Source organism: Polyodon spathula, chromosome 18 (assembly GCF_017654505.1).
Source record: "Polyodon spathula isolate WHYD16114869_AA chromosome 18, ASM1765450v1, whole genome shotgun sequence".
Taxonomy (NCBI): Eukaryota; Metazoa; Chordata; class Actinopteri; order Acipenseriformes; family Polyodontidae; genus Polyodon; species Polyodon spathula.
The window spans coordinates 27,431,682-27,450,636 of record NC_054551.1 but is presented as its reverse complement, the minus strand read 5'-3'; the positions used below and the strand labels follow the sequence as shown (position 1 = coordinate 27,450,636).

The 18,955-nt window shown below is 37.6% G+C and overlaps 1 protein-coding gene across 7 annotated transcripts in view; it reads left to right on the top strand.

Moving 5' to 3' along the window:
* Positions 1-18,955, top strand: part of LOC121330766 (ras GTPase-activating protein nGAP-like) — an 87,103-nt gene that overhangs the window by 59,696 nt on the left and 8,452 nt on the right. For all 7 annotated transcript variants that reach the window (XM_041277506.1, XM_041277505.1, XM_041277503.1 and 4 more), the window contains 8 exons: positions 4,915-5,021; positions 10,025-10,137; positions 15,630-15,783; positions 16,242-16,340; positions 17,110-17,664; positions 17,802-17,946; positions 18,101-18,245; positions 18,561-18,797. In XM_041277506.1, coding sequence (XP_041133440.1) covers positions 4,915-5,021; positions 10,025-10,137; positions 15,630-15,783; positions 16,242-16,340; positions 17,110-17,664; positions 17,802-17,946; positions 18,101-18,245; positions 18,561-18,797 — 1,555 coding nt within the window. The remainder of the gene's footprint in view (positions 1-4,914; positions 5,022-10,024; positions 10,138-15,629; positions 15,784-16,241; positions 16,341-17,109; positions 17,665-17,801; positions 17,947-18,100; positions 18,246-18,560; positions 18,798-18,955) is intronic.

Genomic DNA, 18,955 nt, shown 5'->3' with positions numbered 1-18,955 from the left:
TAAATTACATTTTGCAGTGTGGCAGAGCTTTGCTGTAATTGAATGCAGAAATTTAGGAAGATACATCGATCTTGTTGTGAGGGAAATGAAGGGTGGAGTGCCAGACAGGAGCACGCTACTTTGGAAAAGGCTGATCTTTTAACTCTTCCATCTGTGAACACAAAGTGGGCCTGGTACAAAAACTGTGTTTCCCACAGTCTTGAGATTAAGCAGAGCTGTTCAATTTTAGGTCAGATCATACCTAAGCTATTGATTGAAGAATACACTTTGTGGCAATTCTGCTTTAATTAGACTGTATCTTATGTATTGCTTGTCTCTGAGTATGCATGTGTTATTATACAGCTATGGCTAAATGTTTTGCATAACCCCATAGAATATAAAACTTTTGGCCATAGCTGTGCAATGTGTGTTAACATATTAGCCTAAATATAATGTAGCCCACTGTAAAGTATAACACTTAATGTTGCATTTAAAATATACAGTTTAAGAGTGTATTGGGTTTAATAGAAAAAAAAAAAACTAAATGGAGAGAATTAGTTGTAAATTACAGTTTCAACACCTACTCTTATGGAATGGAAATTATTTTTAAATTGAGCAGGATTTCTATTGTTGTTTCACTAAACAATACATATGTGTTCAAATGTGAATAATACAGTCTAAAAAAAATAATGAGTCACAGTACTGTAGCAGCTGATCTACAGTTCTGTACTGTACTACCCCTTGGGGAGTTACAGTAAACTCTGGACAGGGGATCGCAGCCTCTGCAAAAATGCAAGACACGATCATTTTGGAAATGAAGTCGGATGTGCTTGGGTATTTTGAGGTACGGTTTTGCTAGGCAACCATTAAAGGAAACTTTAGATTTTCAGTTTTGTACGACTATACATTTCTCTTAATTCTTGCTACTACGGGAGCTTTGTTCAGTGCAATGTCTCTGAGGTGCAGCCAGCAGGCAGACCGCAGCAGAAGCAGCTCGATTGAGAGTAATAGAGTAATGCAGCTGGAGAGATTGATTGAGTAACTGCGGTAAAATCTCATCCTGTCACAGCCAAAGTCTGGGCCAGTGATACAGTGAAGGTTATGACAGAATCCGAGAGAGAGAGGGTATACATGGAACAGGAGGACAGCGCTGACAGTGGGACACTGTGTATTAACTGGTGAGGTATAGAGCAACTTTTCAAAAACGATGGAGCTGGTTAAACGATGACCAAAGGTGGAAACTGAACATTGCTGATTGGCTAAGTCAGAGCCTGTGCACTGCCAATCAGCTGCTGGATAGAGGTGTCCATGTGATTTTCTTCAAGCGATGGGGAACATTTGTGATAGAGGTATACAACTTTATTTTTAATACAGTAGTTATATATGTAAATTATATGTATGATGCTAATTTCTACCTACAGTACATGTAATAGTTATGTAATATTACAGTTAATTACAATTTTGATCTGTTAAAAAATGTTATTGGTACAGTACTCCAGTTGGTTTATTGTAGTTACTGTCTACAGTATAAGTACAGTACAGCTTTTCATGTCCGACCCCCTGTGGACTGGGGTATAGGCGGATATGTGAAAAAGTCAGATTTGCAAACATCTATAGAAAATGAACATTTACACATGCATAAATAGGTTAGTGAACAAAAACAACACTCAAACTGCTTTAAACACAGGGAAATTCTTTGCTTTAAACAAACGTAAACAAGATTAATTAGGCTACAATACACAGTGTTAGACAGTTTACTATATTCCATCTCCACGCAAAGCTAAAAAGAAAAAAAAATACAAAACAAATGGTAAATGTACAGTAACCTGCAACTGATGGCTTCTTTCTTAACTCTAGAAGTCCCTGTCTCTTTGGTTCTGCTTTCTTAATATCTCTGTCACGGTACTTTGCGCTCTTTCTTGATATTGCCAACAGCTGATAAGAAGCTTGGTTTAAATATTGCTTCGGCTATTTTAAACAAACAACCGGTAAGCATTGCATTTGTGACACTTGCTTTGTTTAATTTAAATGTATTTAAAAGCTATACAACCATGCATGCGCTCCATCATATAAACACATTGCACAAGAAAAGAGTAAAACAAAGCTTTCGCAACTGGTTTATTGAAACGTCACTGCTAGTCACAGCTGACTGAGACACACACACAGCCTGTCTCTCTTAAAGGGGAACGCACCACAAGGTTGATTGGTATAACGCTTTCTTTCTGTTTCCATCGCGGATGCTGCAGTAGCTGCCAATACCATTACTCTCATAGCCTAATTTTAATATGTATGTATTTATTTATTTATTTAGCAAGGCGGTTAATTGATCGGGGCGGTTATGTGCTGGTCAGATATGCGACCTGTACTGGTCAGTTTTACTAGTTTCTTTTAGTATTTTTTATTGCTGTATCAACAAAAGTGGTTCTGCACATAAAAATGAACTTTTAGAGCTATTTATTTTATGTTTCTAAAAAGATGCCATTTTGTATTTAGTTTTCTGGCCAGGCTGCTGACTTTCAGAAGTTTGCTGTACTACTTGAAGGTATTAATTAAGTAATTGATTGTTGGAGGATTTATTCAGGGTAGCCATGTTTACTAAGTGTGCTTAATTCCAAGGAGCTCTTGGAATGAAGCACTTGGGGAAGTGGAGCAACAAGCAAAGAACCACATAATGTTTCTAGAGCATGCGTGAAAGACCAAAAGTCTCTTCAATATGACTGAGCGCAAAACCCCTCTTATTTTATGTGCCAGCAAAAAGACGGTGGCCCTTTTCAGAAACTGTCATTCATATTGAAATTTCTTGTAACCTGTACTTGCTGTATATAATATACTGTATTAGGTCACATGTGGAGGGTCACTTCATCAGGCACTGCAGCGCTATATGAAGCTCATAGCTCGAATTGATGAGAGTGGTTTCATTTTATACAATATGAAGAGACCAACTATCTCTGAATTTGATCAAATGTTCCTCTTGGTTATGTTTTATACAGTGAGTGAAGGCAGACGGCAGCCAGTTACAGTGGGACTACTTGTGTCCAATTACCTGTGATAATTGCTCAGTTGCCAAACAAGAGTGGAGCAAGTGTAGACTGTAGAAATGTTTGTCCAAGTTGTCAGATGGGTAGCATTATGAAGCAAAGCACTTACAGTACAGGAGTGCAGTAGCTTTTTCTGCCTTGAGGTGGATATTGCCAAAGGTTTGCCAGCATTCTACAAATGTTTTACAGTAGACTGGTTAAAGGAGAGCTTGGAGACTTCAGGTGAATTGCGTGCATGCCTGCGTGTGCGTGCATGCGCGAGTGGGTTTTAGTTTGAATGCACCGCATGCACAGTGCTGTGAGTTTATTACTAAAGTGAATGCATACATTGCTACATTTAATACATTAGCTTTAATAATACATTTTATTTATATAGCGCTTCTCATTTAAAAATCACAAAGCAGCATTAAAACAGATATTTCCAAACAGTAAGAACAACAGATCATTTACAGAAAGCCAATCGAAAGAAGTGAGTTTTAAGATTAGATTTCAAAACATCAACAGAGTCACAATTTTTCAAATAGCCCGATAGGGCGTTCCATAGGCGTGGGGCTAAAGAGCAGAAAGCCCCGATCACCCACAGTGCGCAGACGAGTCCTAGGCACAGACAAAAGAACATTGTTACCAGATCTCAATCTGCATTTAGGTATGGTACTGAAGGAGATCCCTAAGATAGGCAGGGTCTTGAGAATGTAAGGCTTTATAAGTTAGTAATAAAACCTTAAAATCAATCCTATATTTAACTGGCAGCCAATGGAGAGAAGCAAGAACAGGAAGTATATGCTCATGTTTCTTGGTCTTTCTGAGAATATAGGCAGCACTATTTTGAACATACTGTAACCTTTTAATAACCTTAGAGCAGATACCTGCAAAAAGAGCATTTCATAAAGCTGATTTGATACCAAAAGCGACTGCTACAGCCTGTTCTAAAACTTTGGCCAGGAAGGGTAAGTTAGAATTGGACCTCTAATTGCAGAATGCAGAGGCATCCAACGTGGGCTTTTTAAGCAGTGGTGTAATAGCAGCCAATTGAAACCCTGAGAGCACTACTCCAGAATTCAAAGATGTATTAATAAGATTAGTAATGACTGAAGACTGAAAAACAGGACTTAAACAAGGAATAGGGAGTGGGATCTAAGAGACAAGTAGTAGTTTTCATCTTTGTGACAGTGTCAAACAAGACGTATGGAATAACCTCAGCAAAGTCTGAGAAGACTGGTCCAGTAAGGATAAGGTTATTTTCGATTGAAACAATACCAGAGTTGTCTCCCAATAATTGAAGCTTTTTGTTTTTAATATTTATAATCAATATTTTCATGTGTTACTGTATGTGGGCCTTGATTGCATAAAACCAATTTACATTAGTGCCATCAGTAGCTCAGATCTGAACTTGCTTTGTATTTTTGTATCTTTGTATTGTCAACCTTTGTTGACATGTACTAAGAGAAGCAAAGGATTACAGATGGGCACAGAAACGGAGTGCCTCTCTTTTGAGATGGTTCGGTAAAGTACTTCTAGGGCATGGTTGAAGTCATTGGCAGGACACAGTTCAGAAGTTTGTATTGAAACTGCTCATAATGCATCTGCTGTTTTAGAGAATTGCTGTACAGCAGTAGGGTCTTGTTTTATTTGTTTTGATTGTGAGATACAGTACAGAGTGCAGATGTCTTTGATAACATCGGCTGTGCAACTGCTGCACGTACAGTAGTAGCAGGGAGTTGCATGTCTTTTTCACAGTAATGTAGTGGCAAGCAGGTAAAATGAGGCTCAATCTAAAACTACTGGCACTTTCTGGAATATAATTAAGAGTTTATACTAGCCTATAAGAAAAGTCAAACTGTATAGTGTTATACAGTAGCTCTTGGCCTCCTTGTAATGGTCATCTGTTGTGTTACAGAGGTGTCTGCCGAAAGGTCCCCCAGAAGGAGAAGTATATCGGGACTCGGGAGCTCCGAGAAGAACAGCTCCATGGATGGACCAAACTCTTCCCCTTTCAAAGTGCCGGTATGTTAACTTATTATTGATAATATACAAAGATGTATGTGTTGATTGCTACTGGTAGAACGGTGTTCATACTGAGGAGGGGGGGGGGGGGGGGGGAGCATGTATCTGTTATAGTTTGTTTTCATGTATTACTTTTTCCAGGACATATATATGTGTGTGTGTGTACACACATACAGTACCAGTCAAAAGTTTGAGTACACTTGCTGGAAACTTGATTTTTTCATAATTGACAATGTTTTACGTCGTATACGTTTCTGTAAATACTTTAAAATGAAAACACATGTTACAATATGCAAAACAAAACATAAGGAGTATCAAAGCAATGCTCAAGAAAATTGAAAATTGTCTCTAAATCTTGGATTCCTCAAAATAGCCACCCTTTGCCTTAATAACAGCCTCACAAATACAAGTTTCAGCAGGAAATCACCAGAAATGTCTTCCCAGCTCTTCTGCAGCAGTTCCCAGAGATGTAGGGAACTTGTGGGTAGCTTTGTTTTGACTCTTCTCTCCAGTTCGTCCCGTACAAGTTCTATGGGATTGAGGTTTGGAGACTGGGCAGGCCAGGTTATTAGATTGAGTTGTCTTTCACTTTCCTTCTTCGCCTGCTAGTTCTTGCACAACTTTGAGGTGTGTTTCGGGTGATTATCTTGCTGAAGAATGAAGGACTACCCAACTAGCCGTAATCCTGATGGAATGGCATGCCTCTGAAGTATGCTATGATAGCCATGCTGGTTGAGCTTGCCATGGACTTGGTAAAGATCACCAACTCTGTCACCAGCAAACAACCCCAGACCATGACATTGCTTCCTCCATGCTTGACAGTGGGACCCACACATGCAGAACTCATGCGCTCATCCTCTCTGCATCTTCGAAATACTCGGCGGTTGTACCCAAATATTTCAAATTTTGACTCATCGGTCTATAGGACCGACTTCCAGTCCTCAGACGTCCAGTTTCTGTGTTTTTTAGCCTAGGCAAGTCTCTTCCTCTTATTCTGCACTCTTAAGAATGGTTTCTTTGCAGCAATTCTTCCAGTTAGGCCAACTTCATGCAGTCTCCTCTGAACAGTTGATGTTGAAACATCTGTACTTCTAGTAGCATTTACTGTGTGATGCATTTGTATATGCAGCACCTCACAAGCCTCTGCAGTATTTTGCACCCAGATGCTGGTTTTCGGTTCAGTCAACCCTGCAAGCTCGATAGTGTATGGTTTGGCCCATATATATATAAATAATGTGGTATATATTAATTAAATTAACATACAGTATATCTATCTGTGTGTTTGGTAGCTTTTTGCTGTGGAAATTCATATTTGTTCATGAATTAAGTTATTTCTTTTAAATCAGATGCCTTTAAGGGTTAAGTGTTTTAAATGATCAAGTTAATTAAAATAAGCAAATCACAGAAATGTGTCTTGTCAAGTCCAATTAAAAAATTCTGCTGAGATGTTGGCAGAAACATTTATTTTACTTCAATCTAATCAGAACAGCAAACTACTGAGTGGACTCTGAAGAAACCGCAGACTGGCACTTTTGAGTTGATACAGAGAACCAGGCCTAAAGTCAAAGCAGAAAATCCCTTTTCTGAAGTCTTAAATTGGCCTGGGTCTATTAAACCAGTGTTGTTGTTATTTGAAGGCCTGACGCTTGAAGTTAGAACAGTTACATAGTCTGTATAACCTTTCACTAGTGTGCTTGTGAAGTTCAGAAGTCTACCTTTCTCCACGTATATTGTTACCTCCTGAAACCTATACTGTTAGAGCTGCTAACATAATTGTTCTTATAATAGCTTTTAAATCTGAAACATAACGTTATGCATCACAAGAGAAATACGGTATCAATTTCAACCTGTTGGTGCATTAGAAGCAGCTAGCCTGTGTTTGTTTTATATCTATGCACATTTCAAATACAGCATAATGGGCTATAGTTAAAAGGGGTTTACTGTAAGAATGCCTTTTTAAATGGGTCAGTCTTTTTTTCTGTACCACAATCTGTGAATACAGTGCTATCAGTAGCTCAAATCTGAACTTGCTTTGTATTTTTGGCCTTCCAAAGCCTTAGAAATTAAAGAGTTGCCTCCAAAATACAGATTCATGTTAAGCCATATCAATTGTTGTTAACCAAACACAATGCTAGATACAAAACTCAAGGGGGAATGCAGAAATATGAGGCAAATATGGGGAAAATCTAATACAAGTACAGTAACAGCAAAATGTGTAGCTGACAAAGCCTCTTGCAGAAAGTGCTAGGAAAAAGAAAGTTATTAGCATTCCTAGCATGTGGGGTTTCAATATTGCATATTTGATGCAGCATTTTGTGTTGTGCAGTGCCCCTGTGCAAAACAAGATCAATTTAATTCAGTTGTTTTTATTTTATTTGGTACAGTAACTACCCGATTGCAACTGTGTACACTTATTGCAGTTAAAAAAAAACAACAAAATAATTATGCAGAGGTAGTGCTGTTTGTCACCCTGGAACTGGCACAGTGGCTTTATTTAAATAGTTCAGTGTAGCAAGAAGAACATTAGTTATGCTACATTTCCTCTAAAATAATTAGAGACTTTCTATGAATCAATATTGAAATCAAATACAGCGCTCAATAGGTGGCAAAGTCAGGGGCCACACCATTAATCAAAGTGAGCCCTTATTGCAATGACTACTTTTTTTTCCAAGCTTATCTGTGCTGGGTGACCATGACATACTCATTTATTGGTGCTAAAGTCAAGTCTTATTTCTTCATTCTTTACTTCTGAAATAATCTATTTCTGATGCCCCCTTTGTTTCTAGTACACCAAGTATATTGTAAGTACTGTGCAGTACCTTTCACTGGTCCATTCATCTGAAGAAACCTTGGTGTAGTTATATATTTGCTTTCCTGATATAGCATTTTATTTAAAAAAAAAAAAAATGAATGTAAATGTAATGGGTTAATATGACCTGGTGACAAACTCAACTTCCCGGTCTTATCAGTACTTCCTTACATCATATTCATAATTCACATCGGATGACGTAGACATAACCCTCTGATACAGTAGCACACATTGGCGTAGTTGTTAAGAGTGTGATCTGATGCTGATACCACCTTACTGTTTTAAAAACATTATTGTAACCATATAGGTGTAATAGGACAATAAAAAGTGGGGGGTTTTTTTGTATTAATTGAAAAAACGACTTCTAGTCAAAAAGGAGACGGTGTTTATTGATAAAAAAAATGAGTGGTATTAAGCTTGGGTACATGGTATTGTACACTTTAGGTTATTAATTTTAGACCAGTTCAGTTTAGTAACTCCAGGATACAGGATCTAGCAGTAGACATAGGTAAAGGTGTACGCAGAACATTTGTAGATATCCTGTTAGGAATACAGATGGCTCATTTGCATTGGAAGTACTAAATAATAATAATAAAAAAAGTTAAATGGGGATAAATGTTAAAAAATATAATATAAATAGTATGCATAATCCTTTTATGTACTGTACTTGATTTACGTAGGTATTTTATTTATTGACATGCAGTATCTGTAGTAGGTAGACAGCCACCTATAGAAAACAAAGTTGGTTTCTGTTGATACTGGAAATGCTGGTTATCTGTAAAGATGCAGAAATCCCTGACAGATTTTATGCAGAGATATTGATATTGTTACTGCACACAATCAGGTGTTTGCAGGGGGTTTTGTAAATCTTTGTGGTTTTAAGTTATTGGGACATACATGTTGAACTTGTTTCGCTGTACTGAGGAACACTCTCTACTGCCTTTATTGTTTCAGTTTTGTGTGTGTGCTTTTTTTTTTTTTTTTTTTTTTTACTTCTGTTTAGGTTTCTGCCAGACATATTTCTTCATCATAAGCTTCTGAATCAAGATATGGCATTGTATAAGGTTGTTGTTTGTGCTGTGCAATCTAGAGAGAACTGTAACTTTGTTAGGCTTGTTTATGTTCTTGAGTATCCAGTTATAATGCTTAAATATTTTGTCCAGCAATACAATGTATTGGATGCTTAGTTCCATTTGCTGCAATGGCAGTAGCTCTAATAATACAGTAGCAGTACCCCAACACCACATAAGAGTGCTGAAAAGCAGGCGTGGGTCCAAGGTACTGTAAAGCACCTACAAAAACCAATAAAGCACTGGTCGTGTATTTATGGAAAAGAAAATTCATGTTGATGAATCGTGATACTTTCTTTACATTATATGTTGTATTGTATTAAAGGTAGACATCGTTTGTAGCATGATCAGGGTTGGGGTCCATTCCTGTTTTTCAATTCCAATTCCTTTGAAGGAGGACATTTTAGAGACATACTAATTGTTGTGACGGTCCAACTTCTTTCATTTGAAGCCAATTTAATTGACTAACAGTGACTTCAATTTGTTGCCACTGTGAGAAGTCTATTGTAACAGAATGCTGCTAATTGGAATTTTGATCAATGATGTGTTGGAATTGATTTAAAGGGAATGGAAATTGGAATTGAGATTTCATTAAAAAAATGAATTGGAAATAGAATTGAAATTGAAAACCAGGAATCGACCCCAGCTTTGTTGTGAAATTAAAAGCTAGGTTCCAGGTTCCATCTAGCTTGTCAGCTGAAACAGACTTGACTGTTAAATGGGGATAAAAGCAGTCGTTCTCAGTCAGTTGGGTGCTTTTTAGCCCTCATTAAATTGACCTGCACCAGTAATTTTTATTCAATAGCATGTTTCTTCTCCTTGCTTCCTCTTTCAGCCCCGGGGCACTCTTTAAATGGGTAAGCATTAGCTAAAGCCACAGTGTCCGTAACTCAGCAATATGTTATTCAAAATGCCTGCTTTTCCCCAGTTGCACTGTTAATGAGTAAGCAGCAGAAAGCACAGCTATGTGACAGTAAGGAAGTTCTATTGATCTTCTGTGAATGTAAAGAGCGTCCCTTTTATTGTTCTATTTTCGTGCTCCTTAAGTCATCACGTTTTGAACAACTATCCACATGGCTGACTTACAGTAGTTTTTAATTGGCTTCCTCGTATTCCTCCCCCAGGGTTTCTTCAGCAAACGACTTAAGGGTTCAATTAAGAGGACGAAAAGTCAGTCCAAACTGGATCGCAACACCAGCTTTCGACTGCCCTCCCTGAGACATAACGACAATGACAGGTTTGATTTTCATTTTTGCTTCACACACACACACATATATATATATATATATATATATATATATATATATATATATATATATATATATATATATATATATATATATATATATATATATATAGCAGTATTGTGTTTTTCAATAAAAAAGGTTATTTTATTTTACTGACAATTTTGTGATAAATACTGATCTACAGTAACAGTAAATAAATATTTACATTTGTCTATCATACAGTTTTTTTACACTGTATCACCACTTGTCCAATAGCCTGATCTACTGCTAAAGTCCGTAGAGCATTCATGCACAATCCTCGGCTTCCAGCGATATACAGCTAAATATTATTGAGTGTAAAATAATCTGTACAGGTAAATTGATCCCAGCGGTCCTCTGCTTCTAGCAAAGTTCAAAGCTGTGTTTCCATTGTCTGGTGTTTCTGTGCTCAAGTGCATGCTCAGACCGTTCCCGTTTTAGTCCTATTCATGTTAGAAATAATAAAATCCAAAGGTACTGCAATAATATTTCAAAGAGAAGTCTTTTGGTCAGTGTCTTCTTTCCTCGAGTTATGTGTGATCAGTCCACATGCACTGAGATTCTTTCCTAGTCATTCTCTCTCAGATGTCAATGAACCTGCTTGCAAAGGGAGGGGAGGTCATTTCAGGATGGGATTTTAGGTGAAAACAGATTATCTGGACTGCTTGTTCAAAATGTAGCCCCACCTAGTGGAAGGTATTGGTTTTAGAAGCTGGTGATTATCAATGTAAATCATAGAGCTTCTGAACATGGCAAAACAGAAAAAAAAAAAAAAAAAAAGATTACTGCTTTAATTGGCTTAACCATATTTTTTAAAAATGCCGTATGTGCTGTTTTGGTTAGATTTATTTAAACCATTCCCACAGTGTCAGAAGAATACTGGAAAACTGAATTCAGATGTAGAATTAATTCCTAGAATAAATGAAGGTTTGGTTCATAACCACACTACTACAGCCAGTACTTTTCTGAAAAGTTAATAACTGGATAGAGCTTTAAACATTCTAGACAGTCATTAACTGTCTGCTGAAAGGCTGGCCTCGTACATTAGTGGTACAGTAATTGTGTAATATAATATCAAATATTTAGATGCTGTACTTTTGATGGCAAGGGAAATTCAGTTACATAGCTTATAATGATAGCAGTACAGCAGGTAAATATCCATCAAATGACCTTTATTAACTGTGTTTACTACAGTGGAAAGTAAGCATGATCCGCTGTTTCGTTAGTGGTACAGATGAATAGGGACAGAGCATACTGTCAGATTGAGCTGCTCATTTGAAAAACCCATAGAGAAAGGGGAGCATTCATTTAGTCAGATAATAATTTTCCTCTGTTCTAAAGTAAAAGGGAAACAAAATTCAGAAAGAAATTCCCCAGTTTAGTAACTGTCCCCTGACCTACCTCAACAAACAGCAATTGGTGAACCAAGCTCTCACTCAGCTTCATTTACTTTTGTTTCAGTTCTATTGCATGATTTACAACAACTTCACCTTTGTTTTGCCCAGCCCAGCCTATCTCATATCATTCTAGACTGGATAACGTAATAGTTGGCAGTAGTGTGCTTTGCTGTTTGAAACAGCCAAGTGCCTTCTTGCAGTGGAGAGAGCTAAACAAGTAGTGGACGTCTGGACCTGTGAGTTTAACTGGCATTAGAGCTCATCCGCCATGTGGAGATTCTTGTGATTTAGTGAAAGTGGGTTTTAAGGGATTATGGGAAAGCAAGGATAATGCTGTGTCTGTTGGTGTATCTGTGTGTTTCCTCCATGAACGGTAGAGGAAAAAAACATAGAATCCAAATGGAAAGTGTAAGCCATGGCTTTTACACTTATCATAAAGAGGACTCATGTCAACTACCTTTCCAATACGCTACGTTTCAGGTAGGTCAAAACTAAAGCTGCCTAGTGAATAGGGATTTTAGTTATTTCAAATGATTTGATATTGACTTTGGGTGATATTAATATTCCTCTGGGAGCCTCTTTGCTATAAATCAATAGGAGTATGTTTTCTGTGTTTTGAAAAGGATACACTTATGTATAATGCTAGTGTAAGGGAAATACAAACAGTATTCTCTGAATTGACTCTGTGTACATTAATAAGTGACCACATACAGTGTTATAATATAGTACTATATGTTGCCAGCTATATGTAGCCTATAATTCTGTCTTTTTATGAGTTAAGAATCATTTCTGGCCTGCTGTATGTATTTATCTCATACTGCAGTGCTATAGTGTTGTTTAAGATTGTGTGCTAATGGGTTTAGCTGTTTACTGTTACAGCTGACATGGGAGTGGGGGTGTAGCTCCACACTTCCTGCTTCATAGGTAGGGATTAACCGAAGGACCTCTTCATGGAACATCTATGTTTAACCAGAATATATTAATGAGGTTTTTTATGTATATATTGTAGCTGCAATTAATAAGGAAAACTGTAAAATTATACCAGTTTGCTTTTTATACTGATCTAAAAAAATGTTATGACTAAAAAGAGGTTTGGCTGTTTACTGCCTATTTGCTTTCATACAATTTCTAAGTAAATTGAAAACCTAGGCAATGTTCAATCAGATTAGCGCACACAGACATATCCTAGTGCTCCTGACCTTGAGGGATTACCTTCAAGGGCAGTGATTAGCTAAATCCTGTCCACATGATTGCTCAATCCAGGGCCTCAATCAGCAGAGAATGGAAATTGTGCAAAATTAATTCATGACAAATTGTGTGAGGTTGTGGAGAAGCAGTGCAGAAACGGACAGATTGGTTTATTTTTGAGATTCAAGTCAACATTTGGCTTAATACATTGACGTCACTTGCACCCTTTCAAATACAGTACACATGCTGAATACGCAATTAAATGTAACACAGAATTAAATAGGCTTCAAGAAGGTCTAGGAGCTGAGGCAGGTCTCAAAGATCTACAGGTAGATGCTCTAGGTAGTGCTCAGGATTCCCCTGGAAAGCACCAGAGAGATTAACCCAGACTGTTTTACTTAGATCTGTTTGTAACTGGATTTGGAATCACTTTCATTGCAAGTAATAAGACCTGGCTGTGTTTCAACTTGTGGTTTAAAGATGCTACAACTCAGTTTCTGTATCTAGCAAAACAAAAATGTGAAAGTCACACAATGATTTATTCTTATAGCCGGTTGTCTTTAACATATGAAAATGTTTGCTTGAATAAAGAGTGTTAAGTATTATTGTTATTATGATTTTTTTTTTTACAATTATTGTAAACTTGTGCTGGGGTGGATATGTCCCTGTGTTGCCTTGATAATCACTATGTAACACAATTTTTGTTCCTGGGTAGTAAGTGTTATTTCCTAATTGCTTATGCCTCAAAAGTATAGAAAATGGCCATTATTCCCCACAAACTTTGCTTTTGTGACCGGGACAGCGATATTTTGAAATATCACTATTTCCAGTGAGAAAATGAGCAAATGTGTGTCTTTTCAATCACATCAAGTCAGAAAAAAACAACATATGAATCCAAATTAACATGTATTTATACTAAAGTAATACAAAAATGACTACAAAAGATTTAGAAGTGAGTAGTTTTTCGAGATTTACGATTATACTGTAAATTTATAATCTTTTGTAGTCATTTTTGTATTACTTTAGTATAAATACATGTTAATTTGGATTCATATGTTGTTTTTTTCTGACTTGATGTGATTGAAAAGACACACATTTGCTCATTTTCTCACTGGAAATAGTGATATTTCAAAATATCGCTGTCCCGGTCACAAAAGCAAAGTTTGTGGGGAATAATGGCCATTTTCTATACTTTTGAGGCATAAGCAATTAGGAAATAACACTTACTACCCAGGAACAAAAAATAAAATTGTTACACTGTGTAATCCTGGATTTTCAAGATTACTTTTTCCACATGGACTCTTGGTGCTTTTTGATTATCTAATCCCATCTGTGGCAGGAAGAGAGAGCTGCTAATCCATCATCAAAGGGATTTTACAGAGAGGCTATTCAATAGCAAAACAATCACGTAAAAACAAAACATTGCAGAGAATTCAATTTACCACTCAATACACTATTATTTGATCATTTTATATAGTTTTGTAAATTAGTCCCAAATCTTTCTATCTTATATTATCAGCTCCAGAATAATTGGAGTGTGTGTTTATTCTATATATTTTGGTGCACATTTATGTTATTCTTCATAAACAAACACGTTACAGATCTGGAAATTATGGCATTCACTAGTTATTCTGTGAAACAATGCCAGTTCAACATAGGTAAAGGGACACAACCCAGTTTTGTCAGGAACAGAGCTTCTGAATGCATCTACTGTTCCCAAGTCCCTGCTGCCCTTAAAAGCTAATCTTCTTATAGGTGCATTGTCATAGCAACAGCGTCAGGTGGGAGGTTTGTAGGCCAAGCCAGGCCCTTGTTTATGTTACCTGCAAGATGAAAGGAGGAGGGGAAGGTGGTGAGAACAGCAAGCTAGGAAGGTTATGAGGAAACTGGGGCTGTTTTCGAGTCTGCTGCTGATCGGAGTTACTGGCTGCATTAAAAAAAAAAAAAAAAAAAAAAAAAAAAAAAAAAGATGTAAAGTTTGGGATCTCTGACTTTTTGGATGGAAAGAGGGAGGAGCCGAAGTTACTCGGAGGAAGAGCATAAATAGGCCTTTAACCAAGGGATGATATATCGCTATGATCTGGGGATGCTCAATGAATTGGCTGTATGGTTGTTTTACGTAGGTGTCTTGTTCAGTATGAAATTGTAAATAGTACATTTTATGATGCTACTATTCACGTTAGTGTATGCAAATATACTGTAGGACTGAGCAGCATGCATCGGCCATTTTATGATAAGCACTGTTAAGGCCAAGCAGCAAGGGGTGTTCCAAAGAGGTCTCTCTCTTGAGTACATGCATATTGACAAACTGATTTATTTATGTGTTGCTTTTTTAGTTTATTTAATTGTAAGTGTTCTCGTTTGGCTCACAGTTTGATATATTAGCAAACAGGTTTTTAACAGGGGAAGAACCTTGTCTTCCTTTGGGAAATTTGAACACTAAAACGATCTGATTTTTTTTTTTTATTGGCATTACATTTTATCATAATTGTGGCACACTGAAACTTTTCGAACTTTAGTAATTTTATCTGTGTGATGTATGTTGTTAAAACAAATAACAAAAGGTTAATGACTGCAACATGCCAGCTCGTTATGAACCTGTGATGTATACTTTTTAAAAAGAAATTCAGTATTTTCCTTCCAGGTATTGAAGAGTGAATCTTAGACCACGGAAGTCAAACAGTACATTCTGGTAAAAAGCAAGTTCTGTCTGAAATGTTAATGCACTTGACTGTCTAATCTCCCTTAATGGCACAGTCACTGTCTGCATTTCTATCGATAATTTTCCTCATTAGGCAGATTAAATCTCTCTGTGGTCCTATTTTTGTTAACAATAAGTGATGTTGAATGTATCTCTTTTTTGTTTTATTTTGTTGCAGGTCCGGTGGCTTGCCCAAGCTAAAGGAGTCACGCTCTCATGAGTCTTTGCTGAGCCCTGGTAGTGCAGTGGAAGCCTTAGAGTTGGGAATGGAAGAAGACGTGTTTATCAAACCCCTGCACAGCAGCATTCTGGGTCAGGAATTCTGTTTTGAGGTAAATCTTGATGGCCACTTTAACTTACAGTACCAGATTCTCACTGCTTTAAACCACATCTAACATGGGTAGTTATGATAAATACAAGAATATTACACTTGCTGTGTATACAATATTGTATTTTACCAATTGCCCTTTAACATTGATCCTTCCCCATTGATGTTTGGGCTGTCTGGTTTTTGGCCAAGATTGATGCTGTGGTCTATTGGTCATACATTTCATTAAATTGACATGCCATGTTAGATTATTGGCCTGTATAGCAAATATAAAAATGGATTTATATGTTGACCCTGAGGGTGTGGTATTGCAATATATAAAGCGTTGAGTGGTTGGAACTGTTAATGTCCTGCAGACTGATTTGAGTAATTGAGTGAGTGAGTGATTGATTGATTGATTGTATGTTGGTCTGCGACTTTGTTGTTTAAGGGTTAGCTAAGATAAGATTCTCTGTGTTCCAGGTAGCTTATTCAGGGGGGAGCAAATGTTTCAGTTGCTCGTCCGCAGCAGAGAGGGACAAGTGGATGGAGAACCTAAAGAGGACAGTTCAGCCAAACAAGGTAAGGCTGTTTTAAAGGCTATGCTGAGACATCTACAACTGGGACAATACCAGTACATTGTAGATGTGTCTGTGTCTCTCTCTCTCTCTCTCTCTCTCTCTCTCTCTCTCTCTCTCTCTCTCTCTCTGTCTCTGTCTCTCCACTGACACATTAACTTTTTGTGATGTTTTACTTTGTTATATCTTGGGAAAATCATTATATCTTACATGAACATTTGTTACAAAAACCAAAATACATTGAAGCAAATTCATTTCCCTGAAAACACTGGGTTGATAAGATGGCTAGACCTGACATGTATAGTAATCTAGGTAAGTGGTAGTCTATTGATCAAAAATCAAGATTTTGTCCCTTATTGATTGTGCAGAATAGGCTTGTCTACATTTGCTTATGTAAATAACATGTAAATACTTTCCATACTGTTTGGTTGTACTAACAGCTCTATTAAAACCACAGTTTCATTAAAATGTGTGTGTGTGTATATATATATATATATATATATATATATATATATATATAATATATATATATATAATGCAATGTAATGCATTTCAATATGTAAATGTAATGAATTGAAATATATGCATCACAGAAGTTAATACAAGTTTATAGAACATTTATGAGCAAAACAATGTGTTGTCTGATAATCTGTTACATCCAATATGTCTTTTTGATGTGGAGGCCTTTTATTCAGAAACGCTTGCTATGCTTGGATAAGGCTAGTTGATTATATTATATAAAATTAATTCTGAGGCTTGTTTTATCTACCAAGGACAACAGCAGGAGGGCAGAGAATGTTCTGCGGCTGTGGATTATTGAGGCCAAGGACCTGCCTCCCAAGAAGAAGTATTTCTGTGAGCTTTGTCTGGATGATGTGCTGTATGCCCGCACCACCAGCAAGACCAAAGCAGACAACCTCTTCTGGGGTGAGCACTTTGAGTTCTACAGCCTGCCACTGGTACGCAATATCACTGTGCACATCTACAAGGACATGGACAAGAAGAAGAAGAAGGACAAGAACAACTATGTGGGGCTGGTGAACATCCCTATGGCCGGTGTCACCGGTCGGCAGTTCATAGAGAAATGGTACCCGGTTAGCACCCCCACACCCAGCAAGGGCAAGGGGAGCGGACCCTCCATCCGGATCAAGTCCCGCTTCCAAACCATCACCATCCTCCCCATGGAGCAGTACAAGGAGTTTGCAGAGTTCATAACCAACAATTATATGATGCTGTGTTCCGTCTTGGAGCCTGTCATCAGTGTCAAGAACAAAGAGGAGATGGCTTGTGCACTGGTGCATATCCTGCAGAGCACGGGCAGAGCAAGGGTAGGTGCAGCAGTCTTATTTAACACTCTATCACGTCATACCCCTTTAAACATACTATATTAATGTGGATTTATTTCAGTAGATCAGTGGCTTATATAAAAAGATTCTTCATATTGTTTTGACTACCACTCTTTCAGGATTTCCTGACAGACTTGGTGATGTCGGAGGTGGATCGCTGTGGAGACCACGATGTCCTGATCTTCAGAGAAAACACCCTGGCAACCAAAGCCATCGAGGAGTACCTGAAGCTGGTTGGGCAGAAATACCTTCATGACGCACTGGGTAAGACCGGGATTAGGTTGCAAGTCGAGAATTATCAAATGCTAGGCATTGTTGACTATTACAGTGGTGCACTGATTGTTTGTTTAGGCGTGGATTAAACCAAAACCAAAACGCTACTTGAACATATGTTTTAACATTTGTTTCATGCTTCCAGGAGAGTTCATCAAGGCGCTGTATGAGTCAGATGAGAACTGTGAGGTGGACCCTGGTAAATGCTCCTTGAATGAACTGTCTGAACACCAGAGTAACCTCAAAATGTGCTGTGAACTTGCCTTCTGCAAGATAATCAACTCATACTGGTAAGACATAACAATCTACTGCAACAATATATATCCACTCTTCTTTATGGGATGTTACTTATTCAGAGTTATATTTTAAGTCCAGCTCTGGCATATACAGTGTGATACAGTTCAGGGCTTGGAGATGTATCAGGTGAACAAGCATTACAAGTGCAGTTTATTATGATTTATCATGATTTATATCCAGTAGGGTCAAGACCAAAATAGGTGGTCTTTTATGACAACTGTTACCTTTAACTGTGTTGGTGGCTCATCAGTTTGTTAAAAGCAGCAGACCAGACATCAACAGTGACATTTACATTTGTTTTGTTTCAGTGTTTTTCCTCGTGAGCTGAAAGAGGTATTTGCAGCCTGGAAGCAGCAGTGTCTGAATCGTGGAAAGCAGGACATCAGTGAACGTCTCATCAGTGCCTCCCTGTTCCTGCGCTTCCTGTGTCCTGCCATCATGTCACCCAGCCTATTCAACCTCATGCAGGAGTACCCAGATGACCAGACATCGCGCACACTAACACTCATAGCCAAGGTCATCCAGAACCTAGCCAATTTCGCCAAGTACGTTCTCAATGTAGTTTATTTTATCTATTACACTTGGAGTGGAATGGCTATCTAGGACCAGAATTGGGTACCCCTATTTTACCGAATACAGTGTTCTTTCCACATTTAACTCATCACTTTTCATTCAATTATACCCTAATTTAGACTTTCTATTG